Source organism: Heloderma suspectum, chromosome Z (genome assembly GCF_057233095.1).
Source record: "Heloderma suspectum isolate Gila_16-S chromosome Z, 16-S_ref, whole genome shotgun sequence".
NCBI classification, from domain to species: domain Eukaryota; kingdom Metazoa; phylum Chordata; class Lepidosauria; order Squamata; family Helodermatidae; genus Heloderma; species Heloderma suspectum.
The window spans coordinates 5,937,056-5,957,116 of record NC_139476.1 but is presented as its reverse complement, the minus strand read 5'-3'; the positions used below and the strand labels follow the sequence as shown (position 1 = coordinate 5,957,116).

Genomic DNA, 20,061 nt, shown 5'->3' with positions numbered 1-20,061 from the left:
TTCTCGTTTCTGTTTATATTTTTCCTCTCTTGTACCTGTGTGTGCATGTGTGTGTGGATTTGTCAGTTGAGGCTGTAACGGAATGGCTGGCAAGTCGTAACCTTCCAGATCTTTTGGCCGACAACCCAAATCATCTCTTGCTGTTTGTTATTCTGGCTGTGGTTGATGGGACTTGTAGGCCAAAACAAATGGAGGACCACAAATTGCCCGCTCCTTGTGTAATGCTTTGTGCATCTGATGTGGCAGGCTTTAACCAGCCCTCCGAAAAACCTGCCACAGTCAGCTTGTTTTTAAGGGGCTCCATTCCTTGCCAGGAAGAATTTCTTCTGAACGTTGAAAATCCCTTGATGTTTGAACCCATTGGGTTCCTTCTAGCAACCTCATCGTGGGCGAACGGTGGTCGTTTTTAAAGTTTTTCTGGGTGTTCCTGCAATGGGACGGAACGGCGGTTGAGGGGTGTGTGTGTGTGTGTGTGTGTTTAATGATGATGTGAGGGATGGGAGTGGGGGATTCTGGGGGCATTGATGGGGGAGCAGGGGGTTTGGGTGATCATTTGTCAGGGGTGGGTTGGGGAAAAAAGAGCAGCGAAGAGGCAAGGTGACCTGCACCCCTAGGGGGCAAGGGGTGGGATAGCTAAGTGAAGTCTCTTTCAGGGGTTTGTGATTTGAACCATGAGGACTGGAATCTTATTTGAGTTTTTATGGAGAGGACTGTTGCTCAGTGCCAGAGCCCCTGCTTTGCATGCAGAAGGTTCTAGGTTCAGTCCCCAGCATCTCCAGGAAGGGTTGGGAAAATGCACTTGCTTGAAACCCTGGAGAAAGGCTGCTGTTTGGGCCAAGGGAGTGCAACCTCCTAGAGCTTTTCTACACGAGGCTTTTGCTCACAATAGTTTGTGGGTCCTTTACACAGTGTTGTCATCCTCCAGGGCCTCTCCTGTGCTTTGCAACCATTATTGTGTTTTTTTCCTAATGAGGAAAGTCTAGTATTTTTTCTGAATGGTGTTATAGAAACCCAGTGTAATTGCACAATTCTGCTATACCACAGCGGCACCTAGTGGTTGTGTAATGGAACATACAGAAAGGAAAAGAACCCCACCTGGAAAAAAGCATATATAAAGGAGCTGAGCTTAATCCCACAAAGAATCTGGAAGCAGAAGCCTTGGTAAAAGTGCTGGTAAAAAGCCTCATGTAGAAAAGCCCCTAATCCGGCCCACAGAGGGTGGGGCACCTTCTCGAAGCTCTGGCACCTGGCCTGGAGGTGGGGGAGAGAGATCCCCGCATTATCTCCAATCTCTGATTCCCCAGTTGCAACATGGGCAGTAAAGGAAGGAGGCAAGCAACTTGCAGAATTCTGTGCCTCTCTCTGTATGGAGTAAAAAAGTGCGTTGGGCTGGATGATGTCACTGGAGTGGGTGGGGCTTTGGGACAGGGCTCCACCCTTTTGACATCATCCAGCCTACCAGCTTGGCCTGGAGGGACCGATCTGGCCCCCCAAGCAAAGCAGTTGCCCACTCCAGGGGTAGGCAATATGGAGCAGGATGAACCATCTGTATCTGGCAGTTTTCTAGATGCCCTTGGCCAAATAGTACTGAAAAGGGATTCCTATTATTATTATTATTATTATTATTATTATTATTATTATTATTATTATTATTATTATTATTTCTATTTAAATGTTTTATGAGTTTCCCAAAACAAAAACAAACCAACAGAAAGGGAGAAAAAGTAAATAGAAGCAAAGACATGGGGTTTAAATCCAAATTATTGACAGAGGGTAGTACATTTAACATATATGTATATTTTTTCTCCTTTACCATGATGATTATATTAATTACATTTCTATTCCACCATTTTTCCCCCTTACAGGGAACCCAAGGTGGCTTAAATGATCCTCCTCTCCCTTTTTATCCTCACAAAAACCGTGTGAGGTAGGTTGGGCGGACAGTTGGTGACTAGTCCAAGTCACCCAGTGAGCTTCGTGACCTAGTGGGGGCTCGAACCCAGATCTCCCACATCCCAGTCCAACACTCTAGCCAGTACACCACACTGGCTCTCAAATCAATTTTTGGAGCCCCACTCTTGGCTCGCCTGCAGCCACAGTTAGATGAGCTCTAACTCTTATCTTCTGGTCCCATAACGGGGCAGCAGCTGCAGAACCCACTCCTCTTCTTCTTACCGACTTGCTTCAGAGTTGACCCTGGTATGTTGCGATGTCTTTGTGCTTTCAAGTGGTGATCGACAAGGTGCGGCCGTCTCGACCTGTTGGTCTCAGGGAGGGCAAGCAGGGTTCGCCCCTCCAGCGTCCACTCTGAAGCCTACTGAGTTTTAGTGAAGTTTGGGAAGAATCACTCGTGGGAGCTTGACCTCTTCTGAAGTTGGGCAGGGGTTTTTGCATCCTGGAAATTTGCTGTTGAGGAGAAAGATGTAGGGGTCGCTTCTGTGCATGGCTGGCAGCTTGTAGAATGGTGTTTCCCAATCCTCCCTCCTTGAGGGGGGTTTGGCAATGGGCTAAAAGAATAAGCAGGCACAGGACGATCCAACTTTGGGGGTGGGCTGCAGCTCTCCTCATGCTGTGAGGAGTGGGGCAGGCAGAGGGGAGGGGATCTCCTGTCTTGTGTGTAAGAGGGATACCAGCACCTCTTTCACCACGAAATAAAAGCTGCCTTTTGTTGCTAAACCTGCGCACTGTCGTCTCCTCTTTATCCCCCTCCCCGCGCCAGTTGGAAACACGGCACCTATTCACACATGCCGCTTTGAACACTTTTGAGCCTCTGTCCCAGGTGTGGTACATGCAGCAGCTGAGCCATTTTACATGTGCTTGTGTTGGGCTTGCAAACCCACTGAGGGCCATGCAGGAAGGTGGTTTTACAGCCACATCTGGACTTCCCTTTTTGGTGAACATTCTATCTGAAGCACTTGTTCTGGCCATGGAGTTGTAAATGTTGGTGAACCTTCCTTCCTTTTTGTTTCTTCCCCCCTTCCCCCTCCCTTTCCTTCCTTCCTTCCTTCCTTCCTTCCTTCCTTCCTTCCTTCCTTCCTTCCTTCCTTCCTGTTTCTTCTCCCTCCCTCCCTCTAATTTAGGATGCAATCCTATGCATGTTTAGACAGAAAAAAGGCCTTACAACTCCAGCATGCCCCAGCCAGCCATGCAGGGAGTTGTAGGCCTTTTTTCTGTCTAAACATGCATAGGATTGCACCTCTACACATTTTAAATCTTTCCTTCCTGTGTGGTGGGAAGACCTTGTCTGTCACCAAAGCTGATTTCCTTCACCAAACTTATCCTCTATGTTCTGGTGAAACTGGTGAGGTCTGGGTATAGTCTTACCAGTTCCAGCAATGCCCATTTCCTTCTCCGCCCTCTCCTTCTCCCTTTCCCCATGAAACTGCTGAGGAGAGGGTAGGACTTTGTCAATTTCACCCAAAGGCAGTTTTCCCTTCACCTGTCCACCACTCCACCTTTCAGGCTCTCTGCTGAAACAGACAAGGCTTTCCCTTGACCTTGTGAGTTTCACCCTGACGAAGAGAGGAACCAGTGAAGGAAACTGTACCCAGGGCAACCTTGAAGGATACTCATGGGATTGATTGTAAGTGCCACATGGGAAAGCATCTGAAGCTGCAATCCTACACACACTTACATGGAGTAAGCCATACTGAAGTCCCTGGGACATCGATGCTGGCTCCAGGTTCTTGAGGACCCATGGCCAGAATACCCACCATGGGCCCCCTCCCTCAGTGAGTCTCCCTTCTCTCCACATAGAATCGTAGAATAGTAGGGTTGGAAGGGGCCTACCATCGAGTCCAACCCCCTGCTCAACGCAGGAATCCAAGTCAGAGCATACCCGACAGATTGCTGTCCAGCCTCGTCTTGAACGTCTCCAGTGTGGGAGAGCCCACCGCCTCCCTGGGTAATGGGTTCCATTGTCGTATTGCTCTGACAGGAAGTTTCTCCTGATGTTCAGCCGGAATCTGGCTTCCTGCAACTTGAGCCCATGATTCCGTGTCCTGCACTCTGGGATGATCGAGGAGAGATCCTGGCCTTCCTCTCTAGGACAGCCTTTCAAGTACTTGAAGAGCACGATCTTGTCTCCCCTCAGTCTTCTCTTCTCAAGGCTAAACAGGCCCAGTTCTTTCAGTCTCTCCTCGTAGGGCTTTGTTTCCAGTCCCCTGATCATCTTTGTTGCCCTCCTCTGAACCCTCTCCAGTTTGTCTGCATCCTTCTTAAAGTGCAGTGCCCAGAACTGGACACAGTACTCCAGATGAGGCCTAACCAGCGCTGAGTAGAGGGGAACTCGTACTTCCCGGGATTTGGAAGTGATGCTTCTATTAATGCAGGCCAAAATGGCATTGGCCTTTTTTGCAGCCACGATTGTCCCCAGCTGTTTTGCTCCTTATCCTCTTCCTTATCCACCTGCTTGACCTGAGCGAGAGGCAGGTGAACAAGCAGGTTGCAACGGTGAAGGGGAGGAGCAGCTCCAGGGTGCAGCTCTTTCCCTCTTTAATGGTTTTTTTTTCTTTTTTCTTTTTTTTGTGGTAAGGAAAAAGGCAAAAGAAACAGTGGAAAGACCCAAGAGGGTTAAAAATGGAAGATGATGATTTTCAGATCCCCCCCCCCCCCGTACATACTAAAGTTAAATGAATGAGGCAGGTCCATTGTACAATAAAAGCCTCATCTGGAAGCACCCCTTACTCCTGGGAAAGCACGCATTGGAGCGTTCCTTGAACGGCTAACAAACTCAATAGCAACACTACTAATTTCGTGCTGTTTCGAATATTGTCACATTCCCATTTGGCCACTTTCCCATGTTGCTGGTTTATCTCCCGGCCAGTCCTGTGGCTCCATTTGAAAAAGAAAATGGCAGCTCTGGGGGGGAAAGGCAGAAAATGGCATTCCCTCTGGGGCTTTTCTAATTTCGAATGAAAATAAATAAAGGGGGGGGGGACAGACTGCCAAGGTAGATATGGTGGAGTTTTATCAAATCGTGCATTGAACTGGATATTTCTCACTCTCCCCCCCCTAAATTGGGAACTCTGGGCTGCACGGTCAAACTGGTGAGCCATAGATAGAGGAAGGACCCTAGAAATTACTGAAAGCATGCTTAGGGAACTCCCTGACACAAGGTGTGGTAATAGCCACTGATGTGGAAGTCTTTCAAAGCGTGCTAGACAATATTTCAGAGCCTTGGCAGCTCATTGGAACCTCTGGGTCTAGTGGCAGTACAGCAGGGGTTGAACCTCTGGTCCCAACCCGGCCCCTGGGTTTCCCCAGATAGCGCCACCCCCTTCCCCCAGCCACTGGTTGTTTGGGGGTTTCCTGACTTGATGCAGTTTTTTTTCCCCATTCTAAAAGGTTAAGACATCTCTCCTAAGGCTGAGTTATTGACAGGAAGAGCTTTCAGCTACAGTAGGCTGGCATTTTTGGTATTTTTCCCCACCCACTGCTGAAATGCGCTTCCTGAGAGCTTCTATGAAACTGAATTCAGCCCTCGGGCTAACAGAGGTTGAACACTCTTGCCCATGGATACCTGTTTTGCTAGGTAGCAAACACCAAGAGCAAACTATTCCCTTCTAACCAAGGGCCACTGACAAAAAACAGGGTACTGGACTAGGTAGCCCCTTTTGGCCTCATCTGGCACGGCTCTTCTTAAAGGGAACTCCTTCTCCAAGCCATGGGCTGAGCTCTGGCGATGCCACGGGATGTTCACAAACACCATAACATCTCTGTCAGCAGTACAGGGCCACGTTACGTGAGAAGGGGCTCTGTGCAGTTGCTGGGAAGGGTGGGAGGGGGCAGAGGATGACCACTGTTGGAAACAGGATGCTTTGGTCTGATCCTGCACAACTCTTCTGGTGCTTTTAATAATTACACTGGGGTTGAAATACATAGTGTAGCAGGGAGGGATAACCTCTTAGATCGTCCCCCTTTGGCCCTCCAGATGTTTTGGCCCACAACTGCCACCATCCTCAGCCTGCATAGCCAGTGGTGATGGATAACCTTGGTCTTCAGGCTCCAAACGTTATTGTGCTCCGAGCTGGAAAATCCAAACGGCACCCGCCCCCCAACACTAACTAAAGTGGGGTGCAGCAGTGTTCTTCAGAACCAGATGGGAGTTACAGATCAAATAGTGTTCTTCAGAACCAGTGTTCTTCAGAACCAGATGGGAGCACAGATCAAATAGTATTCTCCACCCCATCCCCACCCCCGGGATCCTGGGTCCACTCTGGGGGCAGTGTTTTGGGGAAAAAAGACAGGCACAACAGACTTAACCCAAAATAACTTTATTGCTGCCATCGCTCGTGGTATGAACAACAGAAGTAGAAGCTGCCCAGACGGCCAGTTCTTGGTCTCAGTGCCGTGTGTGGCTGACCCTCCCGCGAACAGGCTGCTGGCCCACGAAAAGGAAAGCCGTGGGCTGGGCGTGGGGGAGCTGAGGACCACACCCCCCAGCTCCCCCCTCGTGGAAAAACACGCACGCACACATGCTCGCACACTCACCCCTTGGCTAATGGATTATTATCATAATTAATATTATTAATAAGAGGGGAGGGGAAGCACCGTTTGGCAAAACCTGAAACAACAGCAACAGTCAGAATGGCAGAATAAATCCAGGGTAGCAACTGTGTCATGAGGTCTGTGGCTCCTTGTTAGCACCTCCCCTTTCCTGCCGGGGTCGGTCCAGACGTTTCAAGTTTTAGAGGAACCCTAAATCCCAACACCCAGATTTTTTTCCCTAGGGGAGGAGGGAATAGGATAGATCCAGAATGGGCCAGTGACAACCCCCACCCTAGTTCTGGATGGTGCTGGGGGAGGGCTTATTCCCTTCCCCAGCATCCGAGCATCACCAGCCTGCACAAAATGGCCTGTGGGGTTCTTAGGAGCACAGAGTCCCACAGGGAAATGTCAGAGGTAAGCTTTTTTAAGTGCGATGGAAACGTTTTCAAAGTACACTCAGTGTATATCCAAAACGCAGTGGGCATACCGCAATGGCTAAGACAACATGGTTAAGAGATGCCTGCACTTTGGATCAAAGAGCTGGGAGGCGCCCTGGAGATCATCTAAACTAACCCCCTTCATTGCAATCCAAGGAAGCCACTGCGAATCTTGCCTCTGCTTCTTGCAACCTCAAACACTCCTTCCTAACACACGGAAGTAAGAATGCTTGCCTACCTTATAGGGTCGTGGCAAAAGTTATGACAGGAGTGGGAAGGCTCTTTCAGCCCAAGGGCCAAATGCAATTTTGGAGGAGTTCTTGGGGGCCGCATGCCGGTTCTGAACTAGGATCAGATTGTGGTTTTAGATTCTGCTTAGTCAGGTGACATTGAACCAGAGTTCTGTGGAAACTCTGACTTGAACAAACTGGGGTCCTGACATGGAAACTGGTGTGCCTTGGAAAGGATGGACAAGACAGGAATAGGGAGGGCTGACGCTCATTCTTGGCTTGGTATAGTGTAGTTTGGCAAGCCAGGATTGGGACAATGAAGCCGGCCCAAAGTAACTGAAGGTGCTTTGGACATTCAAAAGCAGTATACAGCAGGCTAAGCCTTGGTCTCTGAACTGCCCCCATCACAACAAGGTAATCTGAATGCACATTTACTCAGAACTGTGTCCAGTGAGGCTTCCTGGCCGATGCATTTAGGATCACAGCCTTAAAAAGCTCTGTCAGGTAGTTTGCTTGACTGTGAAAGATGGTGGGGAGTTGGTGTGCTAGAATAGAGGCAAAGATCATGTGCAGATCTTAAAACCAAGCAAGTTCTCGAGGTTTGAAAGCTGATACTGTTGCGTGTTTGGGATCTGATTCTGGCTGGGGAGACACTCATGTCCTAAATTTCAAGTTTTGTGGGCTAAACAAGAGCTTCAGTATTACCATGGCAATTAAAACAAACAAAAATCAACCCTGATTTTTCCCTCTCTCCCTAAAATGCCTCTCCATCCAACAGCAATCCAAGTGGGGAATGTCAAGAAGAGCTGAATTCACAGTAGGAGAAATCTACATCTGAACATTTGCAAGCTAAGGGGATGAGCTATTTCCCCACCCTCCTCTTTTGCACCCATTTAATTTTGCCCTAAGTAGCACCCATCGTTTTGCTGAGGAGTCCGGGGCAGATACCTGCTGAAGGAAGAGCCCACCCATATAATTTTTGAAAAGATAGCTGCATGAGAAGATGACACCCGTTGGCATCTCTCTTTTCTGCCTGAGTTTGTTTACCCATTTCCCTGAAGACCATGAGCAAACATTGGTTCTCCTTCTGTCAGTGTTTGGGGGTAGTGAACCGGGGACCTGCCACCTCTTGGAGTCACATTTCCCAGCGATGGATGGTGGCCAAAGCTGGCAGGATGACATACTCAGAAGTACCAGAAACCAAGAGCCGCTGGCTTTTGGGGAGCCTCCTTTCTACATTACACTGGCACATAATTTCATGAGGTGTGTGCACAGGCGAGGCCTTAAGCAGCCACTGCCTCAATCAAGTGTGGGCGCAAATTTGGCACAACGGCTCATTTGCCTGACAGGCCTTTCTCCTCCTCCTTGCTTTAACAACTATCCAACGCTAACGTAAGTGGCACCAGAGAGGCCCGAAAGAAAATCTAAGCCTTACATGGGGAGACAATTTAAAGGGCGTGAGTTGCGAGTTGCCCAAGTCAGATCTCACCTCAGCCATTACACTCACTAGGTAGTTAACCTTTCTCTCTTCTCTCTCTTTCTCTCTGAGGCTCAGCCCTCCAAGTGAAATATAGGGGATGATAATAATGACCTACTTTGAAGGGCTGCTGTGAGGTTTACGGAGACAATGTTTCTGATAATGTTTCTTCGGACCCCTAAAAAGCACTATATGAATGCTAAGATTATTTGTAGATGGTTTTGGATGCCCAGGGGTTTTCCTAAGAAGGGGATAAATGGGGTTCACTGCCCCCACTCATCCCAGGGCTCCCACCCACCTCCCTTTCAAAGCATTGTCTGCAACCTCATTTCCTCACAGACCCAAGAGGCTCCTTTCCATCCACTGCTCAGGTTTTGATGCTCACTGACATCTTCGCTCTAGCCTCATCTAGTCCATCAGATGTGGGGTGCAGCCTGGATGACTTCCACATCCCATTCAGCGCCTAGTGGCCTTAGCACTAAATAAAAGCAGAGGGAATAGAGATACATGAAGCTCTGCCTTTAGGGGGTGTTGACACAGCTCTCACTGTTTTCAAGTGTTTTTCTACCACGTTTGGACAGTTTCCATCTGCTCTCCCCTAACTTATTATTTTTCCACCCTTTTAAGGCTCCCTTCCCCACCTCTAAGCAGGTATATCAATGCACATCACTGCCATTCAATTAACTCTAGTGCACTCCAAATAATTCTGCAAGGACTACCCTAATGAGGTATCCAATGGCTCTGGAGGAAGGTTATAGGAGTTGCTTGGCTTCACTTCGGTCTAGAATGGGTAACGTACAGCAAGGGAGAAGGGGATGCCTGGGCTGGCGTGATATTCGATCGTCCTCAACTTGTACCCACCCAGTCTTGTGACTCCAAGAGAAGATACAAGGAATTCTCACACAGAAGCTTTGAACCTCGGTTTGGCCCCTGGAAGCTGAACTTCAATGCACTGGCGCTCTTCAATTTATTCTACTGCCCTTTGAAGGAGATTGGACATGCCAAGGCTGGCCCGTTTGGGCTGTTTGCCCGCCCACCAGCCCAGAAGTGCAGTGTAAAACAGACTGAGATGTGCAGCAGGGAACTGAAGCAGCCCTTCCCTTCAGATGAGGGATGAAGAGAAGCGTGGTTAGGATTTCAAACCAGGATGAAGCAAGGAGTTTTTGGAGCACAGAAGCAATGCACAGGGTAAGAATCTCCAACAAAAGAGACAGACGTTGTGTTGATGGCTTTTGCCTTCCGGGTTTCTTTCTCTGCTGTTCTCCGGAGTCCCTCACCGAGAAAAAAAAAATGAGGAAAAATGGGTTTCAGAGATTGGAATGGGTTCCGGTCCAGTTCTGAAGTTCTTCCCTCATGTCAGACCCCTGAGGTGGTGGGCAGGCTATGCTGGAGGGAAGAGGTGCTGTTTTTCAGGGGGTGGGGTGATGTGGGGGCGGTGTGCAGCCCGGGCCCTCGTTTTCCTTGGTGTCCCTGGGAGCGGGGTTAGAAGAGGTGGAGCTGCAACCTCATCTTGAGTGCCTGGCCCAGCTCTCCAGCGAGGTAGTTGAGATCTTTCAGGGCCTCAAGTTTCTGTAGTTCCCGCTTGCGGTAGAGAGGCATGCTGACGATCTCCAAGAGGTAGGTGCCGGGGGCGGCCTGCCTCTGGGCCAAGTGCAGGTAGCTCAACCCCTCCTTTTGGCGGATGTGGAAGAAGCCCTCCTCATTTCCCTGGGCGATAATGTAGCGGATGTGGTTCTCCAGGGGTTCCACGGCAGGCAGGAGCTCCAGGATGTGTTCCTTGGGGCCCAGGTCAGAAAGATTCAGGGCGACCGCCAAGAGGGTGTCAACATCTATGCTGGCCAGGCTGAAACCTGGCTCCTGCTGGCAGCGGGGAGGAAAGAAAAGAGAAGAGAGGTCAGGGCCGGACGAGGGAAAATGGGGGACTAATCGAGGTTATCTTGTATTAATATTTAGACCTCACGTTCCACAAGCAAGACATAAGTGTGACAGCAGCCTCACGCTCATATTCCCCAGGATATTGCCTCTGATGCTGGAGGTAATATATAACCATCGTAGCTTGTTGCCATTGATAGCCTTCTCCTCCTTAAATTTGTTTAACCCCCTTTTAAGGCCAAGTTGATGGCCATCACTACATCTGTGGGGAGGGAGATGTTTTTCTCCCCGTCTTGTAATATTAGAATCCAGGGGCAGCCATCCGATGAAGTTCAACTCTACACCATGTGAAGAACTATTCCCTTTTGTCTCTCCTGAAACTCCCACCATTCACCTTCATGAGATGACACCATTGGGTTCTAGTATTACGAGAGAGGGAGAAAAATGTCTCCTTACCCAGTTCTCCCAATATCAAATTGGTGGCCATGATTACACCCATCCTAGTCTTCTAATCCAGGTTCTATCCAGGCCTTATATGGGATGTGGTTTCCCCACAGCACATTCCACTGGATTTCTTTGGGTTCACTCTCCCCTGTACTCTGATTAAACATGGATAATTTCTTAAATAAATTCCAGACAGTTTTCTGGACCTTTCAGTCCCTTTGTTTCATTTGCATCTCTCTTTCTGCATAAAAAGGCAATGTGATCATATATTTGGATCTATCAAGGTTTGTTGGTGCGGCGCCTTACAGGTGTGCACAGGCAACAAAACGCCACACCAAAAAGGATTTCGACATGACTGTGCACTCCCCTCCGCTTCAGGATTGCTTTTTTCCCCAGCGGTGTTTTATCGACATGCAGACGTGCGCACCGCTCAGGTGGAGGAAGGGGCAAAGGCACCAATGGGCACAGAGGACCCAAAAGGCTGGGAGCAACCTGTGCATGCACAATATCTAAAAATTGATACCCTTTTGCAGACAAAGTGGGGAAACCCTCACGTGTCAGTTCCGCTTTGGGAACAAGAGCAGGTAAATGTGGACCTCCAAAATCTGGGGAGAATCCCAAAAGCGTTCCTGCTCAGGACAAAGGCTCCCCCCTCCACACCTGGTGCCCATCGGTCCCATTGATGCTACGTCGATGTCGCCCTCTCTTGGGGTAACCATTGATCTTGCACTCGTAACAGGCTTCAGGTGAAAGCAGGTTCTCTTCCTCCTCCTCCAGGGGTGCAGGGAGGTAGGTCTCCTTGCCGAATCCTAACCCAGAGACACAGTGGCTGCGGATGAAAGAGAAAGTTAGGCGATGGAACTGGGAGATTGTGGTCCTTTTTATAATGGCAAGGTAGTCCTACAGCAGGGATGGGTGGAAGGTAGATCTGGGATGGTGTAGCTGAATCCTGCATTGCAGAGCCTGCACTGAGCAGGGTGTTGGACTACAGCAGGGATGTCGAACCTCTTTCAGCCCACAGGCTGAATTCCGTTTCAGAGAAGCTCTCAGGGGCTCCATTCTGGTGGTGTGTGGGGCCAAAGGCAAAAGGGGCAGGGTCAAAATATAAAAAGTACCAGCATACTGTAGCTTAAAGAGAGGCATTGCAACCTTTTAGAATGGGGGGAAAATGAGCAAAAGATAGGAAACCACCAAATAATTGGCAGTTGGGGGAAAGGAGTGAACTCTGGAAAGCAGGATTGGGACCCTATGGGGGGCTGGTTTTGGCCCCCAGGCCTGAGGTTCCCCACCCCTGGACTAGAAGGTCTCTGTAGTCCCTTCCAATTTTATGATTTTATGGAACTACAGCTCTCCAAGTGGTTTTCCAAAGTTGGTTCCACTTTGGAAAAACAAGGGCCGGTAATTTAGGTCCAGTGTGGGGAGAAGGTAGATCTGGATCTACCGGTACATCTATGCATGATTTGCAGTAGCTCGGCAAGGATTTCTGACTCCCCATGTCTTAACAATGACTCCCTACAACGCTGCCCTCAATTATCCTGCTGAGAGGAAGAAAGCTCGCGGGGTAACCAGGAGTGGGTTTTTGTGCAGATGGACTGTGAACTCCGTTCAGTTTTGGTTCTTGAAACACATTCCTGGGATCTGAATTCTTTAATTCTTTGTGCAGGCTCTGATTAGCAGATTTCAGGGACTCTAGTAAAAAAACAAATGAAATAGATCCCGCCAACCTGACATCTGCCCACGCCCTGTCCTACAGGATAGTTCTCTGTGGAAAGTAATGGGAAACATTTCATCAGCCGTTTTAGATTTGCGTATCTTTGTCCAATCTGCCTGGAATTCGTCAGGGGTGATGCCCCAGGGGAAAAAGCGAGGGCAGGCATCTGGCTTGAAGCTGAAGGGGAACTGAGATTGGATTCGGAGGAATGAAGGTGAGGGAATGCAAGCTCACGACGTAGCAGGAAAAGCAAGGCACAGAGTCCAGTTTGTGGGTCCGTCCATGCGCACCCTCAATGAGAGAAAGGTTATGGGAGATTCGGTGCGCTTACCCTTGGCCTGCCCGGAAGTACCCGGTCGGACAGCCGCACAAGTAGCCACCCTCTGTGTTGGAGCAGCCGTAGCTGCAGGAGCTGCCTCCCGCCGCACACTCGTTCACGTCTTGGCAGCCCCTGAAGGCCTGGTCGAAGTCGAAGCCAGAGGGACAGATGCATTTGAAGCTTCCCAAGGTGTTGTAGCAAGAGGCAGAACCGCAGGCCGAGGGGCTGGAGCATTCGTTCTCATCTGTGGCCGAAAGGGAAGTTTGAGTGTGGGTGGGTTTAGTCAGGGTTCATGCACAGGAACGTCCATACGTCTGCACACACACAGATCTGTTGTCTTCAGGTGAATCCAAAATCACCCTGATTCCACCACAGGAAGAGTCGAATTCTGCAAGGTGACTCAACTGAGAATGTGAAGAAGGGTCCTGCACCCTGTTTCTGACAGTGGACAGCAAGATGTTCACAAGCAGAGGGAAGAGACAACCGCCTTCTCCCCATCATACATCTCAAGTGTCCAGTGTGGTTTGTTATCTTTAATAGCTGCTTTATAAAAAAAAATACAGTTCTCTAAGCCAGGGTTTTGGAACCTGGTGCCCTCCAGATGTTTTGCACTACAGTTCCCATCAGCCCCGTCAGCATGGCAAATGGTCACAGACTATGGGAGTTGTAGTGCCTGGAGGGCACCAGGTTGCCAGTCTCTGATCTAAGCAATGTACAAGATATATTTAAGTAATTGTATGTGTTTAAATATTTTAAATTGTAATCCCTTTTGGGGGCAGAGACCTTGCCTTCCTGTTCTTTGTAAAGCACTGTACCCACTTAGCTATGGGGCCTTCATGGGCATTATCCAACTGTCTCATTCCATTAGAGCAAAGAACATTGTGCAAGTGGAAACTAGGTTTCAAACAATGCACAAGTGGAGAACCCAACTAAAGTGCTATTTGCACAAGCACAGTTGTGCAAGAGGCTGTACATCACGCTTGAGCAACATGCCGTGCAACTGGCTGCTCATTATAGGGATATACGGAATGTGCAAAATCTGTTCCGTCTGTGTTTCATGGAGTGCCAGGAGCCTTTTGTTCGGTTGTCCACCCATCGAGGGAATCGGATTTTTTTAGTTTCCAAATGTGCACACATTTGCACATGCAAAAATGCACACATACCGTCCAAATGTGCAAATCCCCCCCAATCTGCATTTTCATGCTTTAGTCTATGGGGGGAAATGTGCACATTTTTTGTCCATTTCTTAAATGTTTGCCTATTTTTCTATGGTGAAATTTGTGCCAAATTCCCAAAGGTTAGAAGGTTGGTCTGCAAGTCTGTGGCATCCACCTGATGGGGAAAAGCTGTTCTGCTGCGGAATCCATGGGCTGGATTCCTAAAAATCCAAACTCATTTGGTTCCATTAAAGATTTCTCTAACATCCCTAGCTCATTATGCTTGCACATTGGGTTGCACAAGCATAATGCATAAGTGGTTGCGCAATAGAAAGATTTGGCTCAGCTCCACTGACGCTCTTTGAGTTTGTAGAATAACACCATTGGATACTGCCCCAGGATAGTTAGCCTCGAAATGTCCCCAGTGATCCACTTACCCACACACTGGTTCCACTGGTAGTGCTGGATGTAGCCTTGCGGGCAGCCGCAGCGGTAGCCGCCCAGCACATTCTGACATCCGTGCTGGCACCGGTGGTTCCCATCACACTCATCCACGTCTACGGACCAAAAGGTGGGAGGAAGGGCCATGCTTTAGGGGTCATGTCCAAATCCAAAAGCAAAACTTTGGCTCACTCAGCCATCGGCAGGAGACTCGGGGTGCAAAAGTAAGAACTTGTTCATGCAGTGCAGAGCGACTGCTGGAACTCACCACTACAGGATGCAGTGAGGGTCACGCGTGCGGATAGTTTTCAAAGGGAACATGACAGATTTGCGGCCAAACAGACACCTCTGAGAAGCCCACGAGCAGGACACAATGGGAAAAAACCTCTCCTGCTGGTGTTGCCCAGGAACCCATCTTCAGAGGAATAGTGCTCCTGATGCTGGAGGTTCTACCTCTCATGGCAATTTGCCATTTATCAAGGGTGAAGAAACCATAAGCTTCCAGCTGTTGTCGGACTCCAGGTCTCATCACTCCTGACCACTAGCCTTGCTGGCTGGGCTGATGGGAACTGGAGTCCAACCACTCCTGATTAATAGCCCCATCCTCCATGGATTTATCTGATCCCCTTTTAAAGCTGTCCGAGTTTGTGACCATCACCAGATCTGGCAGAAGCAAATTCCAGTGTTTTCCACATGCTGTGTGAAAAAGGACCTCGTTTATCTGTCCTGAATCTCCTCCCACCAACCAGCTTCATGAGATGACCATCTTGGATCCTGGTATCAAGAAGGAGGGAGAAAACCATCTCCCTATCCACTTTCTCCAAAGCATGCATTATTCTGTAAATCTCTTTCACGCGTTCCCCTGTGACTCGTCTTTTCTAGAGAGCCCCAACGCTGAAACCTCCAAGGCCCTGATCATTCCTGCTTGCCCTTTTCCGCACCTTTTCCAATTCTACAACATCCTTTCAGAGGTGACCAGAACTGTCCACAATATTCCAGGCATGGCCCTTGCCACAGACTTTGGTAAAAGGGCATTTCAAGACTGGCTGTTTTATTTCTGAGATACAGCCCCTAGCATGGATCATGCCTAGCATTTGCATGGGAATTGTCCTGGGGTAAGCAACCAGATGTTTTTGACCACAACTCTCAACAGCCCCAGTTAGCAGAGCCGATGGTCAGGGATGATGGGGGTTGTAGTCCAAAATCTTGAGTCTGAGAGCCAGTGTGGTCTAGTGGTTAGAGTGCCCCACTGGGACTCAGGGGATCTGGGTTCTAGTCCCCATACAGCCATGAAGCTCAGCAGGTGACTTTGGCCCATCACAGACTCTCAGCCTGACCTACCTCACCTGACCTGTTTTAGACCTTAATGCCCCTGTGCTCCACCCCACACGCACACATTTTTGTGCCCCATGTGTACCTTCGCAACTGCTTCCAGAGGTGTCGAGGGCAAACCCGTTTTGGCATTCACAGTTGTAGCTTCCGGGGGTGTTCAGACATTGTCCTTTGACCCCGCACAAGGTGGGCTGGGACGTGCACTCATTGTTATCTGCACGAGGCCAAAAGACAGAGAAGTTGGGTGTGAGCTCAGGACAAACACACAAGTACCACTCCCTTCTCTGCTGCACACCCTGACATCTCTGCTTCGATGTGGCTCTTTGCATGCAACCACTATTGCATTTGGTGTGACTAGAAGCCATTTCCCTCAGGCCCAAATCAGCTGGCAAGATGGTGGTGGGAGGGATCTGGCAATCTCTCTCTAGTGTGCAGCTTGGCTGGCTTGCTGGGGACGCTTCCTGGTATCCCAAATCACCCACACAGTCTGCATGTGGGTAGGGAACCCAGTAAAAAGCTAGGACTCTCCAGATGTTTTGGCCCACAATTCTCACCACCCATGCTAGCAGGGGATGATAGGAATTGTGGTTCAAAACCTCTGGAGGGCACCAGGTTGCAGTGGGGTGAATGGCAGGAGGAAGTTAGGTGGGAAGCTGAGGATCAAACACCAGGGGAGTGGTGTGGAGTGCCCTTAAAAGATCTGAGGACTGGGCCCATAGGATACAAATCTGCCTAAAATTTGCATATGTTGATTTGTATCTGTATATGCAAATGTAGAAATAATTCCTAGGATTTAGTTAAACTTCGCTGGAGGCAAAGACAGCCCATTGATTTCTTCTCCAAACTGCTTCAAAGAAAATAAATCCAGTTTATTTGCACCCTGCTTCAGATCATTCCAAACCAATGGGAAAAGGGGCTCTGGGAAATACATTCAGGGCAGTGGGAAATACATTCAAGGCCCTGGGAAATACATTCAGAGCCCCAGGAAAAACATTTTGGGCCCTGGGAAATACATTTTGGACCCTGGGAAATACATTTGGGGCCTTGGGAAATATCAGCCTCATGGGCCCAAGCTTGCACGCAGGGTGTGGAATGAAGCCCTGGGGGCTTTGTGGGATTTTGTTTTTTACACTGAAAAGTGATCTCAAGAGGAAGCCATTTGGGGCAAGAAAGGATTTGCCTTCTCTCACTCAAAGTCAGCCACCTCAAGCTGCTCCCTCAAATCCCAATTGGGAACAGTATGCCTAATAGTTACTCTTGTGAATGGGTGTCTAGAAACCCATCGAGGAAATAAATAACTGACAGGAGAGGGGGAGATTTTGAATTGGCATTTGGGGGGGGGAGGGTGTTGGTGGTGGATTTCACCCCCAGTAGCCGTTCCAACAGGCTGAGCTGAGGGAGATGAGAGGGGAAGCAGCCCTATTCCACTAGCCCCCTGCTGAAAGAGTACTTGTTTTCCCTCTTCTCCACCCATCCGGTTTTCCTTGTGTGTTGTATCTTTTTTAGATTGTAAGCCTGCGGGCAGGGAGAATCTTCTTTTACTGATTATTTGTAAGCTGCTTCCGGGGGGCTTTTCGGCTGAGAAGTGGCAAAAAATATCCCAAACAAACAAACAAATAGCGCGCTTACAATTCCAGCAATAAAAATGTGTACAAACCCAGACACCCCTATTGGGCGTGTTCTTTTTTGGGGAGTCAGTGCCAGAGGAAACTATAACCCTTCACCCCACCTTTGGGCAGGAGGAAGGGCTACTCACCGATACAGGAAGAATGGTGTTGGGTAAATCCAGGGGGACACTTGCAGTTGAAACCACCAATGACATTCACACACAGGAACTGGCAGTTGTGCTGTTTGGTGGAGCACTCGTCCAGGTCTGGAGCACCAGGAAAACCAGATGGCGTTATCCTCTCTCGTGGTGTCTCTGTGGCACTACAGCAGTGGTGGGAAACCCCAGGCCCGGGGGCCAAATCTGGCCTGTCTTGGGGGCCAAATTTGGCCCTCTGGCATCCTGATCCAGTCCTCTGGGTTTCCGCAGATGTCCACGCCCCTTTCCCCTGGCCCCACTCCTTTTCTCCAAACCACAGATGGTTTGGTGGTTTCTCAGACTTTGTGCGGTTTTCCCCCTATCCAAAACGGTTGGAATGCCCCTCCTAAGGCTTAGTTACTAGCTGGAAGAGCTTGAAGCTAAAGCATGCTGGTATCTTTGGTATTTCTAGACTCATTCCTTTTGCCTTTGGCCCTGCCCACCACTGGAATGCAGCCCCCAAGCGCTTCTCCAAAATGGAATTTGGCCCTCGTCCTGAAAGAGGTTCTGCACCCCTTTCTTAAGTAACATAAGATTCTAGTCCTCAGGGTTCCAAAAAGAGGGTTGACTTAAACAAGAACATAGGACGCTGCCTTATACGGAGTCAGACCATGGGTCTATCTAGTCCAGCCCTGTCTACACTGACTGGGAGCAGCTCTCCAGGAGGTCTTTCCTCAGTCCTTTCTGCAGATGCTGATCCTGGATCTGGAACCCAGAGCTTCTGCATGCAAAGGAGGTGGTCTACCAATGAGCTACAGTCCAACCTTATGACACTGAGTCCCTGAACTATCAGCATTCCCTAAATACCAGATGTGTGGGGTTTGGCGAGTGGAAGGCAGTTCAGACATGCTCAAAGGCCTGACTTTTCCCTCTGCCCTCCTGGACAAATCTATTTTCAGCCCCTGTCCCTTTCTGTTCTGCCCACCCATAAGTATTTTTTGTCCCATTTCCATACTAGGCTTTGAATTGCTCCTTTTAAAATTCTAGCTGGAATTTTAAGAGCTGCTCTCACACGCCTATCTAAATACATTATTTTCAAATGTAATTTTCTCTTCAAGTGCACACTTTAAAATAGATTTCGGTGCATTTTTCGAGCCGCCAGCTGTGCCAGAATATCTGGAGAAATGCAAACGTGGGGGGGGGGGCACTGAGTTCCAATCTGCCCATTATTTATATATCTATATAATTTGACTTATTTAATGAATTTATATCCCGCCTTTCCATCCAAAGAATGGCACTCATGATAAAATACAGATAATAAATAAAAATCTGAATTAAAAGGTAACATAAAAACAAATACATCAAAAATGCAATTAAAAAAACACAACAATGCTGTGGCCCAGGGATTGGTCCCAGGTTCTGTCTTCTGTCAGCAGGAAAGGCTTTGCTTGTGGGAGGTCTCATCACCACATTTTGGGATCTCCCCTCCCCACACACCACAGTTTACCCCATTCAACAGGGGTGAACTGAATGGGATGACTCTCTCCTGCTTTTTCAAGGGGCTGCTGTCAGAAGAAGAAGGGATGGGGTGGCGGGGAAGTCCAGCATAAATCTGGATTAGGGATATTGGAGAAATCCACATAGGATTCAAATGAGTTCAGATTTCTATTAATCCATACTGTGGGTTCTGCAGTGGAGTGGCTTTTTCTGAGAAGTATAGGTTCCCTAGGTTTGTGGAACATTTTCCCACTTGGGGGGGAATTTGTGTTAATTCGCATGAGTGTTAATGTGCATGCACAGATGTGCACGTGCGCACAGGTACTAATGCACTAATGCAAATCAACGCTAATAATGCATGGCTGTGAGAGCTGGACGATAAGGAAGGCTGAGCGCCGAAGAATCGATGCTTTCGAACTGTGGTGCTGGAGAAGACTCTTACGAGTCCCCTGGACTGCAAGGAGGTCAAATCAGCCCATCCTCAAGGAAATCAACCCTGAGTGCTCATTGGAAGGACACATACTGAAGCTGAAATATTTTGGCCATCTAATGCGAAGAGAAAACTCCCTGGAAAAGACCCTGATGCTGGGAAAGACTGAAGGCAAAAGGAGAAGGGGACGGCAGAGGATGGGATGGCTAGATAGCATCACCGATGCAATGAATATGGACTTGAGCACGCTCCGGGAGAGAGCGCAGGACAGGAAGGCCTGGCGTGCTATGGTCCATGGAGTCACGAAGAGTTGGACACGACTGAACGACTGAACAACAACAACAACAAAACTCTAATTTAAAAAATCCAAGTCTGTGAATGAGCGGACGATGGAACAAAATATGCCCGACAGTCCGTGAAACACAGAGGGAATGACTTCAACTAAATCTGTACAACTTTAATCTGGATCCACCCCCATGCC

At 48.9% G+C, this 20,061-nt stretch overlaps 1 protein-coding gene across 1 annotated transcript in view; it reads right to left on the bottom strand.

The window, feature by feature from the left end:
• Positions 1-10,115: 10,115 nt before the first annotated feature.
• The window catches only part of FBN3 (fibrillin 3), a 144,644-nt gene continuing 134,698 nt past the window's right edge, over positions 10,116-20,061 (bottom strand). The window contains exons 59-64 of the mRNA XM_084825954.1: positions 17,666-17,782; positions 15,995-16,123; positions 14,574-14,693; positions 12,992-13,223; positions 11,610-11,778; positions 10,116-10,493 (exon numbers count right to left, since the gene is read on the bottom strand). Of these exons, the coding sequence (XP_084682080.1) occupies positions 10,116-10,493; positions 11,610-11,778; positions 12,992-13,223; positions 14,574-14,693; positions 15,995-16,123; positions 17,666-17,782 (1,145 nt within the window). The remainder of the gene's footprint in view (positions 10,494-11,609; positions 11,779-12,991; positions 13,224-14,573; positions 14,694-15,994; positions 16,124-17,665; positions 17,783-20,061) is intronic.